The 13,830-nt window shown below is 34.3% G+C and overlaps 1 protein-coding gene across 9 annotated transcripts in view; it reads right to left on the bottom strand.

Moving 5' to 3' along the window:
• LOC150075069 (paired amphipathic helix protein Sin3a-like) overlaps positions 1–13,830 on the bottom strand; it is a 718,000-nt gene that overhangs the window by 616,171 nt on the left and 87,999 nt on the right. For 8 of the 9 annotated variants that reach the window (XM_090389145.1, XM_090389146.1, XM_090389142.1 and 5 more), the window contains one exon: positions 7,944–8,333. In XM_090389145.1, the coding sequence (XP_090245271.1) occupies positions 7,944–8,314 (371 nt within the window). In that variant the 5' untranslated portion in view covers positions 8,315–8,333. Of the gene's footprint in view, positions 1–1,306; positions 1,344–7,943; positions 8,334–13,830 lie in introns of those variants that run through there. The other variant, XM_090389151.1, reaches the window with a different exon arrangement.

Genomic DNA, 13,830 nt, shown 5'->3' with positions numbered 1-13,830 from the left:
CCAGTGACTCCATTATTTGAATAAAAGTTAAGCTAACTAATTACTCATGTCACTCTTTGACCGCCCCCTTGTTAATTGATACCTTCACATATCTCCAGTCCATGGGGACTTCTCCTGAATCCAAGGATGCTCTCATAATTATGGCTAAAGGTGCACTTACCTCCTTTGCTACCTCCCTTAATATGACTGGATAGATTCCATTCATCCATTTCTTACATTTAACATCTCTTCCACTTTCCTCTCAGTTATTACAAAACCTTTAGCTTCCTGGCAGAATATGATAAACTTCTGACATCCACTCCCTTAAAGAATTCCTCATGTGTGAATGTAGATGCAAAGTGCTTATTCAGGTTGTAAGAAACCTTAGCAGAATCATAAACAGATGAATCATCGATATCAAGTGATTCATCACCTTCCTTCTAGTGTTTACATAAGAAAAGAAGTCTTTGCTATTTTTCTTTTCATCCTTTGCCAAAGATTTCTCATATTCTGCCTTAGCTTGCCTAATCTTCTCTGTGACTTGATTACTGATTAGTTTATATCAACTACAGGCTGTATCACCTGATAATTTATATACATCCCACAAATATTTTCTCTACCACGTCTCTTTGGTTCATCTGACATCCATTTAGGTCTAAGCCAGGAACGGTATTTTAACTGGTTAGTTGGTATGAGTAGCTTCTACAATTACTTCCATGAATGCTTCCCAACTAGAATGTTGCTATTGGCAACTTCATAAAATGGTAACATAGTATTGAATTTAAAAACTGTTTGTGCCCACTGCAGTCACCCTTACGAAAGCAAAAGCCCTTCCATTTTACCATTGACAGTGGTTAAGTCTTTAAGTAAATCCCGCAAGTTAGAAGTTCAGAACTCATTAGTTATTGATACATAATTTATAAGAGAAATTTATAAAACAATGTAAATGATGCTACCAATAAATGCTACAAAATGTCTTCATAACAGAGTAGAGATAAAGGTTAATATGCTCATTATTACTAAAATGCAAATTAAAAACTATCACATAAAGGACAGTTGAGATTGAAACCACCAATTACAAGAGACTTTACAAGTTCTACAGTATTCTTATTACTTCCCCCCCCCTCTCTCTCTCTCTCTCTCTCTCTCTCTCTCTCTTTTAAATAATGGAACATTCTCATGAACAGGTTGAGGAAGTCTTGTCATGGCTTAAAATGCAGTATACTATGGTTTTTCTTTTTATTTATTTATTTTTTGTTGCTCAGAAGCCGCAAGTTGGTCATTAAAAATGTTACAATAATGGAATTATTTCAAAATTTACTTGTACCTGTTCACGATTCACTTTCAGAAGGTTCCATGATGTGTTAAGCCTGCTTGTTTGATAAAAAAAAATCCCCCCCCCTCTCTCTCTCTCTCTCTCTCTTTTAAATAATGGAACATTCTCATGAACAGGTTGAGGAAGTCTTGTCATGGCTTAAAATGCAGTATACTATGGTTTTTCTTTTTATTTATTTATTTTTTGTTGCTCAGAAGCCGCAAGTTGGTCATTAAAAATGTTACAATAATGGAATTATTTCAAAATTTACTTGTACCTGTTCACGATTCACTTTCAGAAGGTTCCATGATGTGTTAAGCCTGCTTGTTTGATAAAAAAAATAATAAAAATAAGTAATAAATGAGAGGCAGAGTAAAATACTCATAAACAGATACAAATATACTTTATATCAGCTATTAATATGTGAACAGTGGTTTTCTTTTCGCAAATATAATCAGCTGATGGTAGACATGTCAGCTTCTGTTAGAAGCAGACACGAAAAAAAGTGATCTAATTTAACAAAGCACCAAGTTAAGCTCTTACCCTTAATTAACATAATAAATTTATCCTCAGAGCACTTCAAAAATTCTGAACTTGAACCTTTATGGTTTAGGTTATGTTTTGCAATTCATCAAAGGATATATCCAATTGTGTTTCTATAACAGAAGCTATTGTGGAAACACAAAGTAAAGTTAAATAATTATCTGGACAAGCAACATATTTTTAAACAAATAAATAAAGTTATTAGTGATAAAATAAAATGTAAATCAAATGTTGATTTTAGTTGCGAGCTATAAAAGAACTTAGTAAAAATAATTATACAGAAAGCCAACAAAAAAAGTTTATTATGTAAAAATGAATAATAATAAATTATATCAAAAGGACAAGACACTGAGATATACAAATTGGAAATTCATTTGGAATAATGGTGAAAAATAAGGATGACAGTTTGCTCAAGGATCTTTAAAAAGTCCTCCAGTTCTTCACCAAATGAGAAGACAAAACTTATTCATCATCATAAAAATACATAAACCAGTCCTCCCTCTATGTCCTGCTGTTTCTTACAAATCATTTGCATTCAATAAATATTCTTCATTACTGATGAATAATATTTCCTTGTTAGCCACTTCCACCATCCACTTTTGGAGTTAGCAATATGAAGGATGTTTTTCTTCTAAAGCAGTCCATTTAGATTCTGAGGACATCTTAGCCTCTTATGCAACAGTTTCTTTGTATACTAATTTGGTATGTTGAGGGTCTTGCGGCTCCTGGGATTTCTCCCATCTCTAATGTGGACATTGATTTTTTCTAAAACAAAACGTTGGTACTACTAAACTGACATACCAATTTAAAATAATGGATCTAGCTGTCACCAAACGATATCATTAAACTTACTTCTTTACTGCTCTTAGCAAACTGTTTTATACTAATTCAAAAACTTTCAACCAGATTTTCAAATTCATTAAGGGCTGGTGTAAAAAAACCACTCTCAGAAATATTTGAATGCCACTAAAAATCTAGTATTGTCATATTAGAGGTCATATGTTAAATTATTCACTATGTTCACAGACGACATTCTCATAATAAAAAACAAAACCACTATCTTCTGATCAAACTCTTCACCTTAATTTAAAATGCATCTTTCAAATACAAAATAATAATATTATATATTTTTTTTAATTTGACCATTATAAAACAAGGTCTGGTCTTTGTTAAGCATATCTACAGAAAACAGCCACATTTTTGATAATATCCATATTTCAGTTCACATCATCCATCAGGAGAAAAACAAATTGGTATTACATATGCAGGTGCTCAATGCTAAAAGATGTTCTTCAGATGCAGTGTTTGAAGCTGAATTATATTACATAAGATCAGCATATATCAGCCCTACCCACTTAACAAATTATAGCACTTCGGTAAAAATGCTATAATTTTATAATCAGGACTTCGATAAAATATTATCCACACCGTACCAAAATTCGCTTGCAGATAAAATTAGTTCATAATTAAATTGGTCTTATCGCGTATTCAAAAATTGATTCTCTAATCAAAAATCCCAACAGTCACATAATATTTTATTTATTTATTTACTGTACCAGGCATTCCCTGCCACATTATGGCATCCTGACGTGTATTCAAACCAGTACATACAATATTACAGATAAAATTTACACTATCATGCACAAATTGAGGAACAGTCATTGAAAAGTATGCAACAATATCTGAAGTTCATCCAGCTCATGCTTACAAAGATAAGAACTGCAGTCCATTCACACATTTTGGCAGTACAGAACTGAAGAGCACAAGGAGCTGCCAATATAGCAAGAACTGAACCCAGCATCAAAAGGAGACAGTGAGACAAATAGCACAAGAAGCTGCCCAATTCAGATGATAAGTACACCCAGTACCACAAGAAAATGCTGAGATGATAATAACTTTCCTCCATCTTTCAGGTGCCAAGAATGATGTTATTTAAGGGTAAGCATAACATAGCATATCACATAACACATCATGTAATTTAAATAACTCTTTATCTAATTAGTTGCCAAGAGAACTCTCCAGTCAAATACTTGATCAGATATAAGGGTAAGCATAATGTAAGATACTGCATAACATAATATGTAATTTAAATAACTCTTTATCTAATTAGTTGTCGGGAGAACTCTCCTGCCAAACACATTAAGTTCTTTATTGGTCAGATATAGACACTCTAAAATTTGAAACACGCATGCACATTACCAGGAATATAGTTCATATGTCAGGACATATTATATGAACTATATTCCTGGTAATGTGCATGTGAACTGAGTTATCAGCTCGCTTCTATAGTTCACTGCATTGCATAAGCCTAAAAAAGATGATGCCAATGTTAATTAAACTAGAAAATGAATAAAAATTAGTTGAAATGAAAGTACTAACCAATCAAATTAGATGACAAAGACTAGTTAAATGCCAACTGAATTCTCAGCATCTGGAGTTTGGTTAAAAAGATTCTACCCATAAAAAATCAGGAGATAAGTTCCTTCAAAGTGACTGTCACAATTCTTTTCATATGAATTGACTCTTAATAAAAATTGATTATGTTAATAAATATATATAAATAAATAAAAATAATAAAAAAGAAGAAAGAAATCTTTCTCTTCTTGCCACTGTTCGAGTTCATCATTTTCTTCCTATTTGTGTTCTTTTCAGTTTATGACCTATTCTAAAGTTGATTTACTTTGATAAAAATGCATTTCAGGGAAGTAATGTATTTTTTTACATATTCCCAAACCTTATCACTTTCTATACTTAATTTTGATTTCTTCACATAAGAATTTAAATAAAAAGGCTTATGGAAGTAAGTTTAGCTCAATAAACAAGCTTTACTGAAGAGGGATTTATAAAGAAGGATACAGGTGAAATAACTAGGATAAACACTGGTGTGACAACTGAAGAAACAACTATATCTGAATGGTTAAACATGTCCTAGAAGTTCTTGCCACCACCTATCCTCGTGCAAACAAGGTAAGGAACATTACAGCAGTGGCAGAATGTGATGCAGAATAATCGATCACATTGGGTGCAGTAATATAAGTCCAAAGTAAAGTTTTGCCCATATTCTGTTGTCCAACAATGAAGTTTGGTAGTCATGTGATATCACAAGACTGTTTAATGTGGTTTGAAGTTTGTCCACTGGTTGCCATCTATGGCAACCAGTGGTTTGATTTTTCAACATTAAACATTCTGCCTTTCCTGCGCTTGTTTGAAGGGAATTCTTTGAAGAGGAATATTTTTTACTGGTGTGACAATGCTCCACATGACAAAGCAAGGCTGAATACAATGGTATTTTGAAGGGAATAATGTGATGAAGCCTACAATTTCCAACTCAGAGCACATATCTGAATCCAGCTGAACATCTTTGAATTTTTTTTAGAACAGCTGAAAGAATGAACAGGATGTCCTAGATGAGACAGAGAACTAACTACAACCTTACAGGAACAGAGCAAAATTCTTATAATCTCCAGTCTCCACCCCAAAAATTTGTGCAAAGTGTTCCCCAGAAGGTTACTGATGTCATTAAAGCCCATGGGGTCATATTCTCTAGTAAACATTATTTTTATAAAAAATAAGATGATTTTTCATTTAGGGTCCCAGTACATCACTAGTTTGAAAAATGGGCAATCATGCATGTTTCTTTCATAGAGGTGCCATGAACTTTCTGAAAATTAATTAATTTATTTTTATTTTATTTTATGTATTTATTTATTTGTTTTTTGATTGAGATGGTGAATTCCACAATGTCTGGGGAATTCCCCTCCCGACTCTTCAGTTATAGTAATCATTTGGTTGACCAGAGTTCTACTTTAAAATAAATTCAATATATTTTTTTACAGTATGGCTGAGTTCGGAGACTCAGTTTTACAGTAGCAAATCTGCACTTGTAAATTCCTGGACGTACATCACCCAGTCCAATTTATGGTCCTGTTTAAAAAGGTGCAAATCATAGCACATAATTTTCAGATGCCATCCACTGAAAAATATCTGAGGACCACTGCAACACAGGGTAGAATGCTGTGTATAATTTCTATGTGAAAAACTGTTTTGAAACTAATATTAATAGTTTGTAATGCAGATACTTTTTGTAATAGTACTTTAATACAGTGGATTCTGGTTATTTGGGCCACCAGTTAATCAGGGCAGCTGTTTATTTGAGACAAATCGTAAAGAACAGAACCTAATTGAGAAAACAGCCAGGGTTTTCTTTGCTTAATTGAGACAACATGCCGTTTAATCGGGACAGGAGATCACAGCACTCTAGCTTGCCCTACAATTGTCTCTGACCATACCACGTGGTACGGTTGGATTTCTGGAGGTCACAACCATAAAACAATAAAAACAATTAGCAGTTTCCGGTTTATTGGGCTTTTCTGTTATTGCAATCTATTATAAATGGATAGTAAACTCAATCTTATTGAATTTGCAATAATACTGACACCGGGAATTCTGTGGGTTTTTAAGTTATCATGGTGAAATGTGTTTCCATGAAATCTTCAATCATAGAAAAAACATAAATTTTCAGTATCTTCTTTTCATTCCTATTTTTTACACTTCGTAACTTGTTACGGCATTCTCACTTGCCCGTATCGTGTTAGCTGCAATTTGTGCATGTTGTGTTCTTTGTTATTGACTGCTTATCTTTTTTACTGTTTTAAATTTTAATCCCGTCCCCCCAAATGTCAATGAACAGAAATATCAACTAGTTAGTATGTACATATTACAGTACGTATTAATTAAGCTATGCACGTAAATGTAAATTTATTTTTATTTTGCTAACCTATGGAAAATATTCTTCCAATTTTCACATATCATTTAATTTTTTAATTGTTAAGTTAATAAAGTATAAATTTGTGTTTAATATATCTTTACTTTTATGGCCTGCGGATAATATTCCTCCTATTATCATTTATTAGAATCACTGTATAGAATTAAAATTCAGTTCACAAATGTGATCACAATGACCAGCACTTACTACATATCATATAGTGAAAGTACTTTACTATGGTGAGTCCATCGTAACATGATTTGATCATACAGAAAATCAATTGTAAAGCAGGGGTCCACTGTATTTTTAATTATTTATGTGAAACTTTGCATAATTGGGGCAGCTACTTAATTGGGCCAAAATGCGCTATCCCGATGTGTCCCAAATAACTGGAATCCACTGTATTAATCATCGATTTTTTTATTTAGTTTTAACTAATTTTTCTGTATAAATTGTAACTAGCATTTCTAACATTTATTAAATCATAGCTTTATATTTTTCTATACTGTAACAATAAATACATGTTTAACTGCTCTAACAACTTAGCGTTCCCTAACATCACAAGAAAATAAAGCTTGAAACAAAAAAAAAAAAAAAAAACACCAAGAGACAGTATTAAATAAAAGAAGCTATAATATCCAATAACAAGATTTATAAAAAAAAGAAAAAGAAAAAAAAAAGAATGCAAGGCAGCACGAAATAATAACTCATGGCTATTAGTGTTCCGTACTACATACTCTTTAAATGTACATTCATTGCATTTTCTATGGAATCAATATGCATTTAAAAACCTTACATAAAAATAATTTTTGCTTTTAATTCATGTATTTTTAATTTACAAGCTGCTTTTCAGGAACACATGAAGCAATCAAGAAATGCACATATTTAAAAGATTTCATACACTTACAATAATAATAACAAAATCACACGCAAAAGTTTATTAGCGCTCTCTCAACAAGATACCACATATCATCCCTTTAATTATTCCTTCAAAGTGGCATTTATGTTTTTAATTCAACTGAAATCGGAACCATCTAAAATGAAAGATGTTAATCTGACAAAGTAACTCCCAAATCTGTAACTCCCACATCTCAAAAAAGTTTCTGAGCAAAATGCAACTGCAATATGTCAAAAGAGATTAACGAAACTCTACTAATTCATTAATTTCAGTAAAAGGCTGAAATGCTGAGTTCACAGCATTTGTCAACTACCAATTAAAAACATTACTCACATTTTGAAATGTTTTTAAAAAATTACCACAAATAGTGCATCTAGAATTACTGTTATAATAAACTGCACTTTACTCAAAGAATATAGTCAAAAAATTTAACACAAACTTACTGATAACCTGCTTGAACTGAATACTGAACACCACTCTGCATTTCGCTTCCAGAAGAACCAACAGCATGGACTGTTTCTTGAATTAGTGCTAGTGGTTGTCGTATAAGTGGTTTACTTATTCCAATTACTGAAGATCCTGATAACCCGGTGTAGGCCCTCCCCTGATGATGAAGAGCTAACGTTGATGTTGGAGAAGTACTAGTTTCTGTTACAGGGGTACTAACACCAGGCACTACTACACGTCCATCATCACTCCTAGGGGGAGTAGTATGAAGAGAATTTGATCCTGTGGTCCCAGAATGCACAGAAAGTGGTGTAGTTGAGAAGACACTGGTGTTTACACCTGGATGATCATCAAGATGCCGTCGCATTATTTCTCCATATGTTGATCTGAAATAAAAATGAATTGATTTCTGCAAATTCAATATTTATTGAGAGAGAGACAAGTAATCATATACAAATATGGCGGCTAAACATATACAATATACAAGGTGTATCAATTAAAAGGCACCAGGTTTTCTCTCTCACTTATTTTTGTTTTTGGGTATTTGTCATCTGTACAGTTTTTTTTTTTTTTTTTTGTCATATTTGGGTAAATTTCTCCATGTCAAAACAGGACTCAGCTATAGTTTACATTTTAGGATTTCCAAATTTAAACTTTTCTTAATCAACTGCTTTATTCTCAGTGGGATAGTTTTCCCTATTGCTGTTTAGTCTAAAATGTATTTCTGAAGCAAATGTAAACCGATATTTTATTTGAATAAAAAATAAATGACTAAACAATGGTTGTAGTGTGAACACATGTTACACAACTTCCTCATTGCCCTCACAGTCCTTACACAATTCAAATGTACAGCTAACTGCACACATCTAAGAATGAACATTATGTATAACAACAGATTTTCCCCACCCTCAAACTGAAAACCCAATTACTATTATTGGAAAATGTGCATGCATACTAATGCTAAGAACACTGTAAATAAATTTGATGAATTTAAAGTAGTGGTTAAGTCATAAAATGCAGAAATTGTAGGGATAGAGACGTAATGTCATTCAGACATAACTGATGGTGAATTTGAATATGGGGAGTACAATGCATACAGAAAGGAACACACAGAGCAAAATGTGGGATGGGGTCATGCCCTCAGTAAAGAAGCACATAAAATTTAAGGCAGTGCATCCAGCCGAAATGGGTGTTAGGTGCAATGTTTTAGTCAGTTTGGCATGACAAGCATTTGAAAATGAAAATGAAAGTAGGAGTGTTTTATAGGACTAATAACAATAAAGAGTATAACAAACAATTATACAAAGAAATAGGGTGGGCCAATATATCAGAATGTCCTATAAAGAGAGATTTTAACTTTCCAGATATTGGCTTGAACTTGTGGGTTGATCTCTCCAATACTAGCAAGATTTTGCGGATTTACTAGATAACTGATTTCTACAGCAGCATATGAGAGAAAAAAAACGCTTTTGATCTGATTATCAGCAGTGACTCCTCATGCATTAAGAATTTGCAGGTAAAGGATCCAAAGGAGACAGTGATCATAGTGTTCTGAGGGCAAACTTACATAATGACAAAACTACTGCAAAGGATAAAGAGAAGGGCTTCTGCTTCAATAAGGATGATTACAGTGGACTCAGGCAGTTTTTAAATACAGTGGGCCAGTCTGATGATGTTGCCAGTAGCAAATACTAAATGGGAAACAATCATAGAAGTTAACTAGGCTTTTCATACCAACTAAGAAATCATTACAGGACTAGACCTAAATGGGTGTCAGAAAAACTGATTAGACTGAGAATTCTGGCTGAGAAGAAAAATGCATGGATGCAATTATCTGGTAACACAAAAGCCTATGGTACATACAAACTAGTCTGTAATCAAGTCACAAAGAAGGTTAAGCTAAGACAGATTATGAGAAGTCTCTGGCAAAGAATGTGGCAAAGACTTCTTTACTTATATTAACTGCAGAAGGAAGGGGTTGAATCAATTTGGCAAACTGACAACGTTTTGGGACCTGGGTAGGATCATCAACTATTCATGATCATGCCCAGGTTGCTGACAAACGGGATAGGTATTTGCATCTACATTCACCCATGAGGAGTTCTTTATTAAGGGATTGGTTGGTTGGTTATTAGGAGTTTTATGGCACATCACCATCTAAGGCTTTTGTGCGCCATGTCTAAGGTAATAAAATATAAAACTTTACTAAGTGGAATTCTAGAAGTTCATCAGAATCTAATAAGGAGCTAAATGATTTTGTGATAACTGAGAGGAAAGTGTGGGGAGAATTGTTGCAGCTCAATGTAAAAAATACACTTGGGTTAGATGGGAGATCTATCCAATTATATTAATACAGTAAAGAAGGTAAGCAAACCCTTAGCCATAATTATGAGAGCATCTTTGGAGTCAGGAGAGATCCCTATGGACTGGAGATATGCAAATATATCCCCAATTTACAAAGAGAGACTAAAGGATGACATGAGTAATTACAGACCTGTTAGCTTAACTTCTGTTCCAGGGAAAATAATGGAGTCTCTGTAGAAAGAAGTAATGCAGAACTACCTAGACAGGAATGAACTTATACTGCAGTCAAACATTGGTCTGACAGGAGGCGATCCTGTCAGACCAATCTGATTAGATATTACAATGCAGTAATGAAAGGAAATGGATCCAAAAAATAATTTTGATATCACTTACTCAGGTTTCATATACAGTGGATTCCACCACCAGTTAATCGTTGTTTGTTATTTGATTTTTAGGAGCATTAGCAACTAAGACCATATTTGCTCCGGGGATATGCGATGGTCATTCCCTGACCTTTCCACATCCTCCGTATTTGGTGATCACAGGCTCGAACCCCGGTCTAATCAAGAAGCGTGTGCAAAAAAAAATGCTGCTGCTCCCCCACCTGGCTACGGAGGCGCCACCGGTTAATCAGGGCAGCAGTTTATTTGGGGAAAATCTTAAAAAACAGAACCCAATCAAGAAAATATCCAGGGTTTACTTCGCTTAATTGGGACAACATGCCGTTTAATTGGGGCAAGAGATCGCAGTCAATCTATTATAAACAGATAGTAAACTCGATCTTATTGAATTTGCGATAATACCGACAGCTGGAATTCCGTGAGTTATTATGGTGAAATGCATTTACACTTCCATGAAATCTTCAATCTTATAAAAAAAATTAATTTTCAGAATCTTCTCTTCATTCCTATTTTTAAAGCTTCGTAACTTATTACTCCATTCTCACTTGCGCGTATCGTGTTATTTGTGAATTTGTGTGTGCTGTGTTCTTTGTTATTGATTCTCCCACTCACATCGTATAGTGAACGGTACTTTACTATGATGACTCCATCGTAACATGATTTGATTGTACAGTGAACCAATTGTAAAGCGGGTCCATTGTATTTTTAACTTTTTTTACGTGAAACTTCGGATAATTGGGGCAGCCGCTCAATCGGGCCAAAATGCACTAGTCCTGATGCGTCACAAATAACCGGAATCGACTGTACTTGCATTTAATATACTTTCATATACTTGGATTTAATTGAATTTGCAGAGGGCCAAAATTTATTCATTTACTCAACAACAGATGCAGAAACTGTACTAGAAATTGTGGTAGGAGTATATGCTAAAAAATCAATGAAAAAAAAAAAAAATCAATGAAATCAAAGCAATAGGAACCAATATAGTCACTGGTGAAATGTTGAAATCTGGAGGCCAGCCAGTATTTAAAGTCTTAGCCAGACTATTTTCAAAATGCCTTCTACTTAACAAAGTACCTTTAGAATACAAAGTCATCCCTTTGCACAAAAAAGGTAACAAAGCAGATTTGAAAAACTACCAACCAATAAGCCCATTGCCAGTTGTCTATACAGTTTTCACAAACATACTTTCAAGAATAGGCACAATACTTGATGCAGCACAACCAAAGAACAAGCAGGTTTTAGAAGCAGCTTCAGTACAATGGATCTCATGAAACAGTGCTGCAAGTTATAGAGTGGCACAATGAATACAACCTTCCACTGTGTATAGCCTTCATTGGCTATAAAAAAAGCATAAGACTCGGTCGCAAAACAAGCAAAAATCAACACTTTAATTAACCAATGTGTAGACAGAGTATGCATCAATATTTTCCAATCATTTCATATAAAGGGAAAATCCTTTTCATATAAAAGGAACTGCAAATATGGATCAACAAAGAAAAGGGTGTCTGTTTAGAGGAAATTTTTGCAAGTTAAACTGGGATAATAAAGGAGTAGTGAGAAATGGAGATTACCTGAATCACAATTTGCAGATGATACCACTCTCTTTACCAATGATCCAGAAGAAATGCAGCAAAACATTTACAAACTGCAGCATGAAAGCAAGAAGTTTGGAAATATCAAGAAAACACAGATGATGTTCAACAAATTTACCAGACCAAAGAAAATCAATACCAATGGACAAGAACTGAAGAAGTGGAAAGGTATGATTACCTCATACAATTAATTTGAATAGATGGAAATTGAATGGTGCATAAAATTGGCATGAGAAGCATTGAAAAGCTTAATATAGTCTTGTCTCAAAAGAAAAGTTTTTGATCAATGTATCTGTCCTGTCCTAAAATATGGTTGGAAAACGTGGATATTGATTTCCAAAGTTTTACAAACACTGAGGATCACACAGAGAAGTAGGGAGTGCCGAATTTTGAACATAACCAAAAGAGACTGAAAAATATGTGCATGAATTTGCCAACAAACCTAGATTTGTGATATCATTGATTGTTCAATGATATGAACAAAGCATTTAAAATGGAAATGGGCAGGTCACACATCATGAGGAACTGATGATAGATGGAACCAAACAAATTTTCAAATTGGATACCGCTTAATTCCAAAAGCCCAAAAAAAAAAAAAAAAAACCAAAGATGAGGTGGATCGACAAAACTGTGAAATTTGCTGATGTATAATGACAACCGAAAGCAGAGTTGCTGGAAACATGTTGAGAAGAGTAAGTTAACTGCTCTGGATAAAGGGATGGTTGAATGGAAGAAAACAGAGTGGTTATTAAATAGACAATTCTTTTCATGGAGTAATGCTGTAAGCAGGGTCTATATTTATTAATGATATCAGTGACAGTATATCGGGCTTGATGTCTAAGTTTGCAGATGATACTCTGATTACTGTCATTAATCATTACCCTGATTAATGACAGTAATCAGGGTAAGGTGCTGCAACATAATCTAAACAAATTAGGCCGACGAGCTGAGAAATGTCAGCTGAAGTTTAACAATGATAAATGCTAGGTACTGCCCATGGGTAGCAATAATCTCAGATTAACATCCCAACCGTACGGTACTACCACTCAGGGCAGTGGAAAATGAACAAGAATAGGGGGGGGGGGGTAATTGTGCAGTCAGATATGTTCTCTAAGCAATACAGACAGGATGCCAGACCAGCTCATGAAGTTTTGTCTGAGATACAGGAACAAGGGACAAGGAAGTGATTATCCCATTGTATAAGGCAATGGTTAGGCCACATCTTGAGCCTTAATCTTGAGCACTGCGTACAGGTCTGAAGGCCTCATTTTAGGAAGGATGTAGAACTGATGGAACAGGTGCAGAGAAGGACAATGAGATTGGCAAAGGGAATCAAAGGGCACTACTGGTCTTACCAAGACAGACTTCAGTTCTGCAAATTGCAGCATGCAAGGTGATCTAATCACGATTTTTAAGGCTTTGAATGGATTAAGCAAGCTCAATGCTGATGGGATTTTTCCTCTTGCACAGACTACACACAAGGGGGCATAAATTCAAATTGATGAAGGATGCTTGGAGGATAATGTGAGGAGGTTTGCCTTCAGCCAGCAAGTACAGTCAGTCCTCGTATAGCACGATAGTTG

Source organism: Mastigoproctus giganteus, chromosome 14 (genome assembly GCF_048544385.1).
Source record: "Mastigoproctus giganteus isolate SK-2022 chromosome 14, ASM4854438v1, whole genome shotgun sequence".
Taxonomy (NCBI): Eukaryota; Metazoa; Arthropoda; class Arachnida; order Uropygi; family Thelyphonidae; genus Mastigoproctus; species Mastigoproctus giganteus.
The sequence above is the reverse complement of the archived record's forward strand: the minus strand, read 5'-3'. Positions and strand labels throughout refer to the sequence as shown.